The sequence below is a fragment of the Macaca thibetana genome, chromosome 14 (assembly GCF_024542745.1).
Source record: "Macaca thibetana thibetana isolate TM-01 chromosome 14, ASM2454274v1, whole genome shotgun sequence".
Lineage (NCBI taxonomy): Eukaryota > Metazoa > Chordata > Mammalia > Primates > Cercopithecidae > Macaca > Macaca thibetana.
In genome coordinates, this window is record NC_065591.1 from 92,018,577 (window position 1) to 92,037,277 (window position 18,701).

Consider the following 18,701-nt stretch of genomic DNA (forward strand, 5'->3'; position numbering starts at 1 on the left):
AAAAAGAATAAAAATGAAGAGTGTATGCTCTCTAATTGCAATAAAATTAATGTATCAAACAAAAGAATACTTAAAAAAACACCAAATATTTAGAAATTCAATTCAAAACACACATCTAAATAACAAAATTATCAAGAAGAAATCACAAAAGAAAGTAGAAAATATTTTTAACCGAATAATAATGAAAACACAACGTGTGTGACATAGTTAAAGCAATGCTTACAAGTAAATTTTTATCTCTTAAAAGGGAAAATTCAAAATTTAATTATCTAAACTTCTACCTTAAACAAATGGAAAATGAAATCAATTTAAGATCAAAGATAGAATAAAAGAAAGATTAAGTAGTAGATATCAATAAAATTAAAAATGGACCGATGATAGGGAAAAAGTAAAACACAAATATAATTTTTAGAAAATACTAATAAAACTGATAAACATCAAAAACATGAGATAAAATTTAAATAACCAGTATCAATCATGAAAGAGAAAACATTGCTACATCTCTATCCTAAAACATTTAAAGTACAGGAAGGCAATGTTAATTGACAACATTTAATTTTACAGCTAGGTCAAATAAAGAAGCTCCTTAAAATAAATCATTCTTATAACTGGCACAAGTAGAAACAGAAAATATGAATTTTTCCATATCTATCAATGAAATTAAATTTTTAATTAAAAACCTTTGTACTATAAAACAATTGAGGCCCAGTTAGTTTCATTAAGGAATTCTATCAAACATGTAGAGAAGAAATTATATAACATGCCCAACCAACTTAGATTTATCTCAGGAATGTAAAGTTGTTTTAACTATTAAAAATCAATTTATATAATTTGTCACACAGGTAGAATAAAAGAAAATAATCTTACATTCATCTTAGTAAATACAGAAAATGCATAGAACAAAATCTAATACGCATAATGAAACCGTCAAATATGTAGAATTAGAGGGAAACTTTCTTATCTAGGCAAAAGACACCTACAAAACGTCAATATTCGGCGTCATAATGGTAAGAGACTAAAATATTTCCCCTTTCCTTTTGTCACCACTTCTGTTCCACACTTAATGGGAGACCTGGACAATATAGTCAGGCATTAAAAATATAATTATGGCTTTGAGATGGAAAAGGAAGAAATAAAGCTGCCTCTGATTGCAGGTGGCATAAATGTGTAGGTATATTTTCAGGAATCAACTACAAAAACCCTGAAATTAATATTTAGTGATAAAGTAAACAAAATATGCACAAGACCTGTACACTGAGAATTTATATAACATTTATGAGATAAATGAAAGAATACCGAAATAAATAAGAAGATATACCATGTTCATGGAATACAAGACTCAATAGTGTTCAGAAGTCAATTCTCTCACAATTGATATATGGTTTAAACATAATCCAGTCAAAATCCCAGCCTGCTTTTATTTTTGTAAAATTTAGCAAGCTATTTCTGAAACTTACATGAAATTCAAAGCAAATGAAATAGCCAAAGGTAGAAAAAGAAACAAACTTGGAAGACTTACACTACTTAATTTCAAGATTTACTCAATATTTATTCTAAAAGTAATGATAATCAAGAAAATGAGACATTGGCATAAAGATAGGCTTATAGATTAATGCAACAGAAGAAAGGTCAGAAATTTACCCACCTTCTAAGGTCCATCAAAAAAATGCCAATTAATTCAGTAGGGAAATGGTAATATTTTGAATAAGTAGTGCTGAAACATGGGGATATCTATGTTACATAAATTGATCCTTTAACCGTATCCTGTACCATGAACAGAAAATAAACTTAAATTGGATCATAGTCCTAAATGTAAATCTATGAAAATTCTGGACAAATACATAGAAAAATATCTTCACTTTTTATTGTCTGGAGTCAGAAAATACTTCTTAAGACAGAAAATGAAAAACCACTAAGAATACAACAACAGGATTACAAGAACTTCATCAAAATTGAAACCTGCTTGTGTCAAAAGACAACAGTAAGAAAATAAAAAGGCAAGCTCAGATTGGAAGAAAATATGTGCAGTATATATTTGATAAAGAACTTGTATCCAGTATGAACTAATAATTATTACATTTAATGCTGGGAAGGAAAAAATGCAACATAAGAATGAACCAAAGATTTGAATATGCCAATGGCTAATAAAAACATCAAAAGTAGCTCTAAGTTGTTAGTCATCAGGTAACATAAATTGAAACCACACTTTAGTATCACTACACTACTACAAAATGACTAAAATTAAATGATTGATAATATCAAGTATTTTCTTTTTTTTTTTTATTTTCACTTATTTATTCAATCAACACATATATTGAATGCCCGTTACATAAAGGCATGTGCTGGGTCTTAAGAGTTGCAATGGTGAGTAGCACTGAGAGAGTCCTTCACTTACACAATCTAATGGGCTGCTGGTCAACAGCTTTCTCCTTTTCCACATTATTGGTTTGCAGATTGCACATTTGTCTATTCTTTTATTTATTTATTTATTTATTATTATTATACTTTAAGTTTTAGGGTACATGTGCATAACGTGCAGGTTTGTTACATATGTATACTTGTGCCATGTTGCTGTGCTGCACCCATCAACTCGTCAGCACCCATCAACTTGTCATTTACATCAGGTATAACTCCCAATGCAATCCCTGCCCCCTCCCCCCCTCCCCCCTCCCCATGATAGGCCCCGGTGTGTGATGTTCCCCTTCCCGAGTCCAAGTGATCTCATTGTTCAGTTCCCACCTATGAGTGAGAACATGCGGTGTTTGGTTTTCTGTTCTTGTGATAGTTTGCTAAGAATGATGGTTTCCAGCTGCATCCATGTCCCTACAAAGGACACAAACTCATCCTGTATTTTCAAAGATGTAGAACAACTGGAAATTTCATACATTGCTGGTAAACATGTTAAATTATACAGGTACAATGAAAAAATAGTCTGGTAAATACTTAAACAGTTGAACATTTACTTACCATACATTCTAGAATTTCCATGCTTTTTAATTACCCAAAAGAATTAAAAATGTGTGTTCAAAAATACTTGTACAAAGTTTTATTCATAATAACCTAAAACTGAAAACCAAATGTCCAACAGTCAGCAGGTGTCTGGATAAACAAATTGTAGCATATCCATATATTGATATACTCCTCAGCAATTAAAAGGAATTAACTACTGAAGTGCACAACAACTTAAATGAATCTGATAAGTCTTATACGGAGAGACAGAAGTCATGCTCAATGTGTACTATATTATTCAATTTATATGAAAGCATAAAACTGGTGAAAGTGTTCCTAAATTATGGACATCAGATCATTGATTGCCTGGGACATGGGTGAGATAATTGGGAAGAGATATGAGGAAGAACCTGGGGTTTATACAAATGTTCTGTATCCTGATTTTCCTGATTGTTCTCATGGTAAAGGCAAGGGTCCAAGAGAGAGAGCAGCACAAAAGACTTAAAGCTACAATATACTGGCCAAAGCAAATCATAAGGCAAGCCATACTCAAAGCATGGGTTACCAGACTCTATCTTCTAATGGTATGATGTGCATAGTTACCCAGCAAAGGATTTAAATACAGGCAGTGATGGAGAATTAAGACCAGTTTTTCAATTAATTCGCTATACTGACCAAGGTCCCACATTTTGCATTCTTTCTGTTTTCATTTATTCTCCCAAAAAGCTAACCAGTATTTTCCTGAGCTCATCTCTTTCTTCTAATAATTCAATGAACGTAGCTAGTAATAATCAACACACATTTTTTAAGTTCTATCTTGTAACTCCTTTCCTGGATTTAGAAGCATTTCAGAGTACATTTCCAAGCTCTCAAGGATGACAGTTTTACAAAATGTTTTACCACTGAATAGCATGAAACTTGATCTCATTCTCCACTATGCATTCCTTTCCATCTTCATCCTCACTGTTCTGGCAATTCCAAATGTTTACTGTCTTGTCACGTCAGTTACACATTTCCATTTTTATGTACTAAGTTCTACATTGGTAAGATAGTGCTAGAAGGTATAAAAAATAAACCCTAGAAAGTCTGGAGCTTGGCAAGGTATACATTTATATCTCATTCATGTAACATCTGACAGAATGTTATTAGTTAGCATTGGTGAGGTAATTTGTACTTTCCTCTACACAGTCATTTAGAAACTCAGTTCTGCTATTTTCAACTTGTTACTTACATATTTACTCTGGGTATTGATCTCAAACTATCCAACAGAAGAAGAGTAGATATTCATAGATTTTTAAAAACAATTCTACTATACTTGATTTCCAGAAATCATCATAGCCATAGCCAAAAAAAAAAAAGTAAATGTATGTCCAGGAGATCAAAAAAAAAAAAAAATGGATTTGGGGAACAGATGAACAGATGAGGTTTCCAGGCTTTGCTATATACCTGATTTGTTTGTAAAATTATAATCATCTTTTCTACTATTTTATGATTTTATCATTAATTTCACTATTTATTTCTAAAGTTAAAAGCTCATCAATATCTTAACCGTCTTCCTCCTCAAAATGAAAGAACTTTAGGATACATTAACTTATAACTTCTTTTTCTTAAATTACGTACTCTTTTGGGTCAGCATTTTAGTGCTGTCTCTTTATATACATGCACATTATTTTATTGCTGTTGCTATTACTATTATTTTTGTTTTTTCTTACCACTTCTTGCATCTTAAACTTTCTTTCTAGAGTCATTATTCTCCTTCTTGAAGTGTATATCCTTTAGTAATAGTTTATTGGTGAAAAACTTGTTCAGTTTTTGTAGATCTGATATCCTTATCTCCTTTTGCACTCCTAAAGAAAAATTTACAAGATACAAAATTATTAGTTTATAGATGCTTTTCCTCTCTTTTCCACTATGTTGAACATAATTGTTCCAACATCTTTACCTGCTTCCATTGCTGCTGTTGAAAAGCCAGTAGACATGCTAATCATTGCTATTTTGTAAATTACCTGTCTCCCTCTCTGGCTACTTTTAATATATGTCATTGGTGTTCTGTGGTTTTAGTCATGCTTTGTATATATTGTATTTCCTGTGTTTATGAATTCATGTCCTTCATCTTAGGAAAATGGCATGCTGAATACTTTTCAGATATTACATAGTCTTCCCTCTCTCGCTCTCGCTCTCTCATCTCTTCCTCTCTCTGTCTCTATATCTATCTGTTATCTTGGATTGGACTTATGTTATACCCTTTAGCTTTATATAACATGTCTACTAACTGAGGCCCATATTTATGTGTTTTCTTCCTCTCAGTGCCTCATTCTGTATATGAAGCTCTAATCTATCTAACACTTTTGGAAATATTCTCTTCAACTATGTCTAATTTGTTGTATAACCCAGCCATTGAGTTTTACGTTTTTATGATTATATTTTTGTTTTTAAATTTCTGTTTTATTTTTCATCTGCATATTTACTTTTATTGTCATGTCTTCCTTGATCATTTTTAATCCATGATTATTTTTACTCCAAGTTTCATTGCTATGAACATTCAATATGAAGTTATGTGTTGTTCTGTATTTTGTGATTCTGGGATAACTGAATAAGAACAATTGAATAAATTGGAGCAATAAAATCAAAAAGTAAAATTCCATTATTAAAATACACAGATTACCAAATATAGCTTTTAAGTCAAAAATTAAATATAACCATTTGCCATTTAGAGGAAATTAGATTAAAACAAAGTGACATACCATGAAAAAAAAAAAAAGCTAAAAATAATAGGAGAAATAGGCAAAGAGCATGAGGTTAATGGAGTGTTTTTTAAAAAGATAATTTAAAGCAAAAATTAGAAATAAGGTCGTTGTACTCGTAAAAGATAATTAAAACTCTAAAAATAATAACTTTCATGAACATGTATTTTCAAAGAAAATCAAAACACAAAATAAAACTTTTAGACATATAAGAAGATACTGGTAGTAATGATAGTAAGGGGAAATTAACACACCTATCTCAGTCTGACTGATCAATCTGGATGAAAATAAAGAGGACATACAGTAGTAGTTTTCTGTGGAGTTGGGGGAGGAGTGAGCAAACTCCGGGACCCTCAATCCTGCTTCAGGCAGACTACTTTGCATCTATTGATATGGGTTATTTTATTTTAGTGTACAAGGATTTCATAGGAGGTAAACTGTTCCGAAATTATTAAAAACATGAAAACAACATCTGAATGACAACTAACAAAAGCCATATAGAAACTAATTTTTAAACTTTTATCATAAATATACTTTTTTCCAATAACATGGAACTTGTACCAAAAATTAATTCTGCACATGACTATAAAGATTGGCTTAGCAGTTTCAAGAAAGTGAAAACTGTACATCACTCTATGTATCAACACATATCATATGTAGCTATATGTTTCCTATCGGCAGAAAGGATAGTCATATGATTTTATTATTAATCATGAATAATAATTATACTGATCATTCAGCTCAAAAAGTTAAAGTATAGTATAAATGTACTGGTTGCAAAAGAGGAATTAGTAAATTGTAAAATAGAAACTCATCAATTAAAAACAAAAAAATTAATAAAAACTTAAAATGTTTATTTTAGAGACCAACAAAATAGACAAACTTCTGACATAGGCAATCATTTAAAACTTATTATAGCTAACATTTATTGGGTGCTTACAGTATGCCATGTATTTCACTAAGTAATTCGTAAGAATTTATCTCACTTAATCCTCAAAATAGTATTTTGACAATCGTTCATTTATTTCATAAGCATTTATTAACAATATACCAAACATGATATGAAGCACTGGGGACATACTGCTAAACAAAATTCCACTGCCCTAAAGATATTTGCATTTTAGAGGAATAAACAAATATCTTCATTTTACAGATGAGAAACAAAATTTAGAGAACTTAGGCAAATTTCCCAAGGTCACATAGCATCTTTGTGTCCATATCATATTAGAACGCAGGTTTCTCTAAAGGTCCACACTCCTAACCAATATGTAATGCTATTTCTGTGGGCAAAAATACAGAAAACATATATTCTTATGATATAAATTATAAAGAATATACAAGGACCATCATTTTATTACTGTAAACTAGGGTTTTTTGCCTACTTACTTTGTGCCAGGCTGTTTAAATCTTTCAAGATTCACAACTACTCTCTGACATAATTCGTAATATTTCTAGCATACGTTACAATTGAGGAACCTAAAGAAATGAAATGTTAAATGACTTGTAGTTGCAGAGCTACCTCTCTAGCCAGTCAATCTGGCTGCGGAACCCACACTTAACTACTAGAATATGTAACTACCTGTGATTAAGACTATTTTAAACGACACAATTACAATTTGTATAACTTGCTGCTAAAACGTTGACATTATGGATAAAATAGTTGATTTTCTAGTGAAATGTGAATTGCCAAAGTTGGCATAAGCAGAAATTTAAACAATACAGTCAAGGAAAACACAGTCAAAAAACTAACTCCACTGATGGTGGCAGACCCAGGTAACTTTGTGAGAATCCTATCAGTGTTTGAAGGCAAATATAATTTCCCTACAATTTAAGTTGATACAGAATACAGAAAATAGGAATATTCTGGCTTGTTTACCAAGCAAATCACTCATCATTATGATACTGCATCTGTCAAATCAGTCTGTAAACAAACCATGAACTCACCAATGAATAAGCTCACAAACAACCTTGATAAGCTACAGACAATCTCACCTCTGAATATATGCAAAAATTCTAGCATCTGTTAAAAGAATATCACACTGATGTAAAGGATGTTCCAAAATGCAGGGTTCATCCTTTCTGGACATTGAATATATGCACCTATACCAGCAAGCAAAAATTGCCAACTCCTTAATCTAGCAACTTCAATTTTATGTTTTATTCCTAAGGAATAAAGCAGAAAAGTATTCAAATATACATAAGGGTGGTTATCATAATGTCATTTATAATGGAGAACATTGCTATCATTCCTTAGGAGAAAATAATGGGAAAATATCTTACACTTAGCAGTTATAATCTATGGTAGATTGTTACAAGGGACATAAGTAAGATACACAAAGCATTTTGTTATTTAAAAGAAAAAATTCTAGCTGGCTACACAAATTAGGACTTTGCTGAAGGGGAGGCATTTAGGACAGGTCCCAGAGGAGGAGTAGCATTTTAACAGATATGATTGGAAACACAGAGGGATGTGTTTCTGGGTCAGGATATCTGGAAAGAAGCAGTGAGAAATCAAACTGAAAAAGTCGACTGGGTCCAAAGCATGAAGTGTATTAAATATATATAGTACTAAATAAATCAGTGGAACAGAATTGAGAAGCCTGAAGCAGATTCAAGTACGTGGGAACATATTCTATGACAAAAGCAACATTTTAAATATTGTGGGAAAAGGAGTTGTACTTATTTAATGATGCTGAAATAATCAGTTACATTCCCTATCTCAAACCAATACACAAATATAGTCCAGTTGGATGAAAGATCCAAACATTTTAAAGTCATAGAAAATGCTACCAAATGCTTCAGAAAATACTGACAAACTTAGGTTTATAGATAATTTTGTAAACAGGAAAAAAAATCAGAAGTCAGGAAGGAAACTATAGACATGTTTTCTTCTCCCCAAAAATGATTATAAAATTGTATTAGAGGCCCCATAATAAGCTAACAGTACACTGGGGAAGAATAGTTTGATGGTCCTAAAACACAAAGAACTCTAAGAAATTAACACAAATAAGCAAATAAAAAAGCAAGCAAAATAAAACAGCATAAGCAAAGAATTCACAGAAATGCAGATGCGAGTGGCCAATAAAATCATGAAAAGATGTTCAACCTCCTTAGGGTTCAGGAAAATATTAAGCAATAAAATATCATTTTTAACCTATAAATACTAACAAAACTTTAAGAAGATTGATCAAATGCAATACTGGCAAAGATATAGGGAAACAGTATCACGTATTAACAATAGGTAGGGAAAGTGCTCATATATAATTGAAAAACAATTTGGCAGTACTTGTTAAAATTGAAAATGTGCACGTCCTTTGATCCATCAGTCCCACTTTTGTGAAAGACTGCTAGAGAAAATAGAATAGTACGTGAAATATGTGCAAGTTTGTTTATAGCAACATTGCTTTTTAATGATTAAAAAAAGAAAAAACAGGCCGGGCGTGGTGGCTCATGCCTGTAATCCCAGCACTTTGGGAGGCCGAGGTGACAGATCACTTGAAGTCAGGAGTTCGAAACCAGTCTTGCCAACATGGTGAAACACCGTCTCTACTAAAAAAACAAAAATTAGCAGGGCATGGTGGCAGTGCACCTGTAATCCCAGCTACTTGGGAAACTGAGGCAGGAGAATTGCTTCTGAGAGGCAGAGGTTGCAGTGAGCTGAGATCGTGCCACTGCACTCCAGCCTTGGCGACAGAGCAAGACTCTGTTTCAAAAAATATTTTAAAAAATAAGAAAAAAAGAAAAACCTTGACTGCATTCAATGTTTACCTACAAGGGGGCAGTTGATTAAAACTGGTACATCCACACAACGAAATAATATGCAACTATTAAGCAGAATAAGTCAGGCTAATATGTATTGAATATGATCTTTAAATAATAAAACAGCAAATATACAAAATTTATATTTTAAAAATAAGAAAACAGAAATAACTCATTATATGTGTGAACATATGCTTCATGGAGATGAAGTGGGAGATTCTGTGTAAATTGTGTTTGCTATTTGGCCAGAAAAATAAGATTTGCAGGGTTGGAGGCAGGACAAGTTTTTAATTTACTTAATTCATAACCCTTTTGTTTGACTCATTGCAATAAGCACATATTGGTAATTTTGTCAAGTTACTCTTGTCGTTTATAAAAACAGAACAATTTTTGTTTGTTTGTTTTTTGTTTTATTTTTTTCAGATGGAGTTTCACTTTTGTTGCCCAGGCTGGAGTGCAGTGGTGCAATCTCGCCTCACTGCAACCTTTGCTTTCTGGTTTCAAGGGATTCTCCTGCCTCAGCCTCTCGAGTAGCTGGGATTATAGGCACCCACCATCATTCCCGGCTAATTTTTGTATTTTTAGTAGAGATAGGGTTTCACCATGTTGCCCAGGCTGGTCCCAAACTCCTGACTTAGGGCGATCTGCCCGCCTTGGCCTCCCAAAGTGCTGGGATTACAGGTGTGAGCCACCGCATCTGGCTACCAATGTGTTTAAAAATAAATCATAATTGGTTACAATTTGTATTGTCTTTGAATTTCTTTCCTGAAATATGAAAGAAAAGGAAACATTTTTTATAATCTACTTACCAGACAACTCACATGGAAAGTGAAATATATCAACCAGCACATGGTCCTTAATTGTGATTACATTTTATTGCACTCAGCCTATTAAGTGCTTAAATTACCAGATAACAGAATCTATGTTCCTAATAGTGGAAAGCGTATTAACAGTATTTTTGTTCCCTCTCGTAGCCCCGTTCCAACAATCACATGGATGAAGGTTAATGGCTATATTCCTAGTAAGTCACGTCTGCGGAAATCTCAGGCAGTGCTGGAAATACCAAATGTACAGCTGGATGATGCAGGCATTTATGAGTGCAGAGCTGAAAACTCACGTGGAAAAAATTCCTTTCGTGGACAATTACAAGTATACAGTAAGTGTTTTCAGCAAAGCATGATTGCTGTAGTCCCAAAAGTCAAACTGAAAGTGGAAATTAACTTTAAGTAAATATTGTTTATTAGGTGCATAAAAACCAAGTAATATTTTATAATCATACTTCTTTTGTATGGTAAGGCATCACGTCAAATTACCCTACACATAGAAATGATTTACATTATAAATGAATGGGGAATTATCGGTGTCTTTGTACAGAATACAGAACTTACGTCCTTAAAAATGAGCTATTTCCCTGGCACCAGCACTATTCTCTGATACGTTAAAAATCTTACTAAACTTATTAACTTATTCTAGAACTTGGTCAGAATCAGAGGCTCCAATCTAGTGTCCATCAACCAAATCCTGCCCAGGTGCCATTTTTTGTAAATGATGTTGGAACAAAGTCACACCCACTTGTCTACACGTCACCTAGGTCAGATTTTGCCTGGCAATGCAGAATTAAATAGAGACAGAGACCAACCGACTTGCAACGACTGAAATATTTGCTATCGAGCATTTTTCAGAGTAAGTTTGCTGACCTGTGGCCTAAATTAATACATCTGTATAATAAATAGCCCCTACAGCCTGTAAGGGTTTATACTGTCCAAAAATGCCAATCACCCAGGTTGTGTCTAAGAATTAGGAATATCTGGTTCAAAAGTTTTTACAATCTCATCTTTACTTCTAAAGTTCTAAGTTGTTTGCACTTTTCATATTTGATTTACAATATATACAATGGGTAAGTTAGGGTATTCTCATTTTCCAGATGAGGACACTAAAAAGAGAAGCAATAGGCTAGAGCATTGATATAAGCAAATACACATGCCTTGAATATATAGTTATCCAAATTTCATGTTGGCTGCTTCCTCCGGGAAACCATGACTGTCCCTGTATCTCAAGATCAGTTCTAAAAGCTTAATGCCCTTTACAGGAACTCCTAAAGAGTACTTTAAAATATTAATATCTGGCCGGGCGCGGTGGCTCACGCCTGTAATCCCAGCACTTTGGGAGGCCGAGGCGGGCGGATCACAAGGTCAGGAGATCGAGACCACGGTGAAACCCCGTCTCTACTAAAAATACAAAAAATTAGCCGGGCGCGGTGGCGAGCGCCTGTAGTCCCAGCTACTCAGGAGGCTGAGGCAGGAGAATGGCGTAAACCCAGGAGGCGGAGCTTGCAGTGAGACGAGATCGCGCCACTGCACTCCAGCCTGGGCGACAGAGGGAGACTCCGTCTCAAAAAAAAAAAAAAAAAAAAAAAACAAATAAAATATTAATATCTGAATTCAGCCAGTCTTTCTTCATCTTTAACAACTCCTTTAGGAATTTAGCACTCTAACCAAATTGATTATGCATTGAACATTTTATCCATTCATTCATTGATATGGTTAATGTTTGTTAAGTGCCTCTTGCTGCTCTACATGCTAGAGATAGAGCCTTGAAGTAACTCGTGATCCATTGGACTAGATGAAAAGCAAACCCCACATTAGAGTGGAGCATTCTATGTGCAGTGATAAAGGCATGTGAAGAGGACTGTGGGAATGCAGAGTCTACTGCATTCTACTCAGAGGAGTCGGGGAAAGCTTTAGAGAGGATCGGTATCTTAAGGGCTAAACAGGGGAGAGCATCTGGAAGAAAAGGACATAGACATTTAAATGTTTCTAAGATTGAAATATTAGCAGTGGTTTGATTGTTTTTAGGCCATGAATATTGTATTTGGATGAAATTCACAAAGTTTGTAACTGTTCATAATTCCTAAAACAAATCATTAAGACAACTCTCCCTAGCCATAGAAAAAAAAGTTTTTTCTACACCAGTGGAGCAAAGATTAACATTAAAATACACAGTCATTTTATTCTCACGGCAACAGTTTGAAGTATTACCATCCCTCTGTACAGATAAAAATCTGATACTGAAAGACAAGTGTTCAACCAGAACTTTACTACTGAAAATCACAAATCATGTAAAGCATGCTGAAGGCTATCAGAGGAAAGTACCAATTTTCTGTGTTCTAAAAACTGGCCCACACCTAAATAGAATTAGATTGTATGTTCTAGGGACTGAGGCTCCTACATAGCATAACTCTACTTACTCCTCCCTTAACCCCAGCTACTTAATTCATAGGTAATGCTGACTGTTTCCAGAAAAAAAAAAAAAAAAAATTGCTTTCACTCCATATTACTGGTGTACGTTCTAGTGAGAAAGTGCTACTTAAACAATCTGGGGTGTCCTTGTCATGCACTGTAGGCCAGCTGGGTAAAGACAAACCTATTCAAAGCATGCATCACTTTGAATAGAAAAAAAAAAAAATCTAGATTGTTCCTTAGAAAGAGAAACTGGGCCGGCTAGCTACTTGGCATATATTTGTGACAGGTGGGAAATATATCTTGAAAGCATGTGAACTCTTTCTTTAGCCCACGTTTAGGGTGGCTTTCTACCAGGCTCCATCAGGAGGCCATACACCTTGCTTTGCTCTAGAAAATCCCACTTTACATCTGTTGCCCTAGGACAATTATGAAGAGTGTCCTATTTCACTTCTAAAAGTATCTTGGTAACTAGGTGCAGTGGCTCAGACCTGAAATTGTAGCACTTTGGGAGGCTGTGGCAGCTGAACCTGTCTCTAAAACAAAAAACACAAAAAAATCATCTGAGCATGGTGGTACACTCCTGTAGTCCCAAATGCTCAGGAGGCTGAAGTGGGAGAATCACCTGAACCCAGAAAGTCAACGCTGCAGTGAGCCATTATGGTACCTCTGTATTCCAGCCTGGGTTAGACCATGTCTCAAAAAGTATTACAAATAAAAAATAAAAGTATCTCGGTTATCATGTATTCATTCAACTTTTGTACTTTTAAAACTGTCATGTTTGACATGAGGGCTTTCTTCCCCATCAAACTCTGTAAAATGTAGATAGGATCTTGGCCATCATTTCCACCTGACTGGCAGTAGATATGGATAGCATGATGAATGGATGTTTCACCGTCTCCATGGTTTATATTTAGAATATTCTCTCAATATAGTTAATTACTGTAGGAAGCTCTGTAATTGGGGCTCTATCAGAAGTACAGGCTACCGTTTTTATCCAAACGGTCAATATTCATGGAGTACTGAAAACATATGGTCTTTCCTGTAGCACATTGTTTTTGAAAGTACAATTGCAGGAATACTAATGCTTAGCTATTAGTTTCAAAAAAATGAACCAGGGATCTAAGGCAGCATTTCTAGTCCCTTTTCTTGGTCAAAGCATTATAAAAGTGCTATATAGACGGCACACATAAATTTAAGCCACATATTTTACTGTTTTTAATTCAGTATCTACATTGTAAACATAAAACAACAAAGACAACATAAAGAAGCCCATGGTAGTTAAATAAATTAAAATTAAGGTACACTTACATGTCTAATATAACAAAAATAGGTCTTAAAAATAATACTCATAAAAAAGAAATAAAACTTGGTGAAATTAAAATACTAAATTTTGGAAATAATTTGAACCTTAGCATAAACTGCACAAATATTCTACTTGGTATGTCTTTCTTGATAATAGGATTTTCATGGGTTAAGCCATTTCTTTGGTTATTTCTGTCCTCTCTAGTTTCTGACGATTGATCAAAAAGATGTGGTTTTAACTCATCATAGAAAATTTTGTTCTTATAGTTCTAATACAAGTTGAACTCTTACTTGGTAAAGCTCTCAATTAAAAATAAAAGAAAAATGACAAAATGACAAAAGAAATGAACAAAATAAGGAGGGAAGGGGTAATTGAAGGGGAAAAGATGGAGGCAGGAAGGACAAACATCATTTAAGCAGTTTTATATTATAAGGAGTTCTCAAAATGGGAAATACTTTATGTAAACAGAAATCTCATTATATAAAGATGTGTGATCTGTGAGTTTAAATGTGTATCATGTGCTTCACCAACTAGTAATTTGTCACTCTATAAAGACAGTCACTATGATCTCCACACAGTTTATATATACTATTTAAACTAGAATTGTATCAGTATTAAAATATTCCTTTAACCAGAATGCTTAAAAGAAAAGTAAGTTGTACTGTACTAAATATCCAGTAAAGGAATAGTTTCATTTTCAGTGTAGAGTGGCATTATAGATTTCCTTATCTTCATAAAATCTCTGAACAGTATCCTCACAAATGTTAATGGCTTCTATCACATGCAATTTGATTGTAAGCTCTTTCAAAACAGTCTCTTTTTTTTTTCATCTAGCCCTATGAATTCTGTTCAGCACACAGTAGATAATTTTTATTATGATTCTATACTGTTATAAAGATTAGTGCTTTAGGTATGCACATCATTTTACAGTGTCCACTATGAAAAATAGATGAGAGTCAGCAAAGACTACAGAACTAATGAAGAGAACTAAAGATTACCAAGAGCTTATCTTCTAGACACTACTATGAGGTGCTTTACATATATTACCTCACAATAACCCTTAGGTATTAGGATTCCCATTTGACAGATGAGAAACTAGGCCTCAAAATATTAAGGATTTATTACCCCAGGATCCATTAATAACAAATAGTAGAACCAAAATCCAACTGAAACTGGCAGTGACACGAGAATTCAGCTCCTGCCTCTACCCCCAAGGATAGCTTGCTACTTCTCAGTGAGACATTGAGAACCTGAACTAAGGCATGAGATGAGAGTGGCATCGAGAGCAGATAATTTCTACTTACTATATACTTACTTAACATTTTATTACTGTTAGAGAAAACTGTACGATATATTAAAATCCTTGCCATTCATTTTTATTCTTTTTTCTTTTCTTCAAAACACTGTTTATGTATGTTAGGTCTGATCTTTAAAGATGTTTTAGCTATTAAAATATATCAAAGATTTGCTCTAGGAAACAATATAAACTTGTAGATTCCTGGTTAATAATTTCATACCTAAAGACAGTTTTCAATCCCATTGTATGGAGAGAAAATTCTTGCCTTGAATTCTACTGTTATTATGAAAGTGATGCCATATGTATATTCACAGTTGCTAGAAAATGCAGTTGAACATTACACATGGGCAATGGACTGGGAGGAAAGTAACCAATATATATTATCTTCTGTCATCAAAGTAGCTCATTTAAATAGGAATTACTATCTACAGATTACAACTGAGACTCATTACAGTTAAATAACTCATTCTCAGTCACATAATAGAGCAAGGGCAGGGTAGCACTAGAATTTGAACCCATTTTCACCCCCAACCATATAATCTCTCCAATATAACACATTACGTCTCATTGGCCCACAGCTGAGAGTCGTAATATTGAAAGTGATCTATGCGGATAAGATATGTTGACTCCTCAATACATAACAGTACAGAAGCAACAAAGGAGGCCAATAACACTTAGCATTCATCAGTAGAGAGTTACAGAATTCCTAATGACAAGAGATAATAAGCAAGAGTTTTCTTTATGCACATCTGCTTAGCGTTTTATAAAATGTAACCCAGAGACTGATCTGAAGCTCAAATGTATTACATAAGTACGGTGCATCTGGTGAGACTTTAACAGCTCCTGGGTTTAAAGTGCCCTATGCCTCTTCAGTTTTCCATATCCTAAAATAGGTGGCTTGACAAAAGCTAGATTTTAAAGTTATTAGGTTTGTTTTAAATGTGACCCAACCTGTGATTTTTCTTTCCCAGATAGATGAAAGACTCTCCATAATGCAGACCATGTCTTGGTGTCTGCTCACCCCATGTTATTATTCAGAAGCCAAAGCCAATGCCCTTTAGTAACTTTCAATCTCAACAACAACAACAAAAAAGTTTAAATGTAACCTTTTATATTTCTGATTTTATGTTACCAGTAATTTTGTTGTTTTTGTAAGAATCTTGCAAGTACTATACTGTCTTTTTGAGATTACAGCCTAAGACAAATTATTTCAGGCCTTAATCCAGTCTTTAATGTTTTATTTTTAAAATTTTACCACTGCCCTTTCACATAATGTTTTTGCCTTGGTCCATATAGTATAGACCTAGTGGTTTATAAAATACCTTACAATGTAAAAACGAAATCTATTGTAGAAGTCAAATTGATCCAGTATTGAACATAATCTACATTTTCCAGGTATTATATGAAGGACAACAATTCATAAATTCCCATAGCCTTCATGTTAATTAATGTTTATTCAATGATGACTTAAATTTATTTTTCTAATATAGATCTTAACTTCACTGTAACACAATCTACAATCTAAATTCTGCTTGTATGTGTGTCTGTGTACATGTTTGTGTGTGTATGTTTATGTGTTTGTGTGCTTGTGTGTGTATTTGGAGTTGCTTGAAAGCTTTTATATCAAGTCAATTAACAAGCAGACTACATATACTAACTGCATATGGCATCTTAAGCAGCCAGGTGACATCACCAAGTTATACCATTTCAGGATTTTTTTTTTTTTTTTGCTATTATGCATCATAGATAGAGATAAAGTTACAGATGTATAGATCTCATACATAACATAGCTTGGTACAAAAGATTCACACACGAAGTACAGTGTTCAAAGCAATAAAATATGAAACGACATCTCTTATCTGCCAATAATTGACATATTGATAGCATTTTTACAGTTCTGAGGGCAGTGTAACAGGCCACTTTTACTTGTAGAATTCTTGGTAGAACTAATTTGAATAACATTTTAATGGCCTTTCACCCACTAGAATTTGAGCTGATAGCAAACAGATATGATGGCACATTTATATTCATATCTTCAGAGTAAGCATTTTACCTATAATGGTATCCAAAACAAAATCTAAAGAAAGGAAAGAAAAAATTAATTCATATTTATATTAATGTCATTAATCATATGTTTGATTCCTATGAAAAAATTGTTTTGGAATCAGGACTCTAAATTAGGCCACTTTACAGAGTATTCCAAAATATGTTTGAAGAAACATTTTTTCTTCCAATTTCTAATGGATTGTTTTCTCAGATGTCAAATCTGTTTTTATTTGAATATTTTAACAGTTCTTTCTTTCCTAGCTCTTCATTTCTATAACTTTTTTTTTTTTTTTTTTTGAGATGGAGTCTTGCTCTGTCGCCCAGACTGGAGTGCAGTGGCCGGATCCATTTCTATAACTTTTAAAAGTCTCTTTTGAATTTATTTTAAAGGCTCACAGTCATGGTACATTTAGAGATAGATCAATAAGTCAAACAAGTACAATCAGTTATTATATGTAGGACACTGTTTCGTCTAAAACTATGTTTAGAATGATCTCTGCTCTTAATGATCTCACTGTCTCACTCAGTGTCAAACTCAAACCAACTAAAATATTTAATAACAATTTAAGTCAGCAACAGAAGAGAGGTAACAAGCTACTACAGGAATATTTTCCAAACAAATAAGAACTACAGGTGTCCAGAGGAGGTGCACATGACTCTTCTTTGAGGCTGTGATTAATACATCTTACTTAATTTAGAATAAATACTGAATCATGAGTAGAATTAAAAGAGACGGAGAATAGAAGTATAACATTCTATGTAGAGTGAACAGTTTAAATAAAATACAATGTGTGCTTGGGAGATAACACACCAATTTATTTGGCTTACAGGAGTCATGCATAGTATAAAGTATTGTGACAGATTAGCAAAGTTTACAGAAAACCCAGATGTAAAAGTAGAGTTTAATATTGCTTGTGTATCTCACCACTCCTGTCAGCATTTTAGCATATATGACACATAACTACAAAGAGATGATTTCAGAAGACAGGTACAAAAATCATGATCAATATCTGAAACTCACCATGGTAAGATTTTTGAATGATAGCTTGCAGGCTTAGAAGCTGAATCACAGAATGTATTCCAAGGTCTACAAATCCTGACTATGCTATGCCAAAGTGGGGCTTCTAAAGTCCAGACTATATTGGCTAGAAGACCAATAAGCTAAGAAAAGCAAAATTCCCACTTAGAAACAAATAACTAACTTTGTGACCTTGGGTAAATGTCTTTAATCTCTTTGAGTCAAAGGTTATCTGATTCATAAAATAGGACATGTTTGTTTTAAGGATGAATGTTACAGGGATTGAGAATTTAGCTCAGTGTCTAGGCCATGGTAATGGCTAGGACTAGCATTTAATAAATGT

At 33.5% G+C, this 18,701-nt stretch overlaps 1 protein-coding gene across 2 annotated transcripts in view; it reads left to right on the plus strand.

The window, feature by feature from the left end:
- The window catches only part of CNTN5 (contactin 5), a 1,339,954-nt gene that overhangs the window by 1,007,222 nt on the left and 314,031 nt on the right, over window positions 1-18,701 (plus strand). For both annotated transcript variants that reach the window (XM_050758026.1, XM_050758027.1), the window contains exon 10: window positions 10,427-10,608. In XM_050758026.1, coding sequence (XP_050613983.1) covers window positions 10,427-10,608 — 182 coding nt within the window. The remainder of the gene's footprint in view (window positions 1-10,426; window positions 10,609-18,701) is intronic.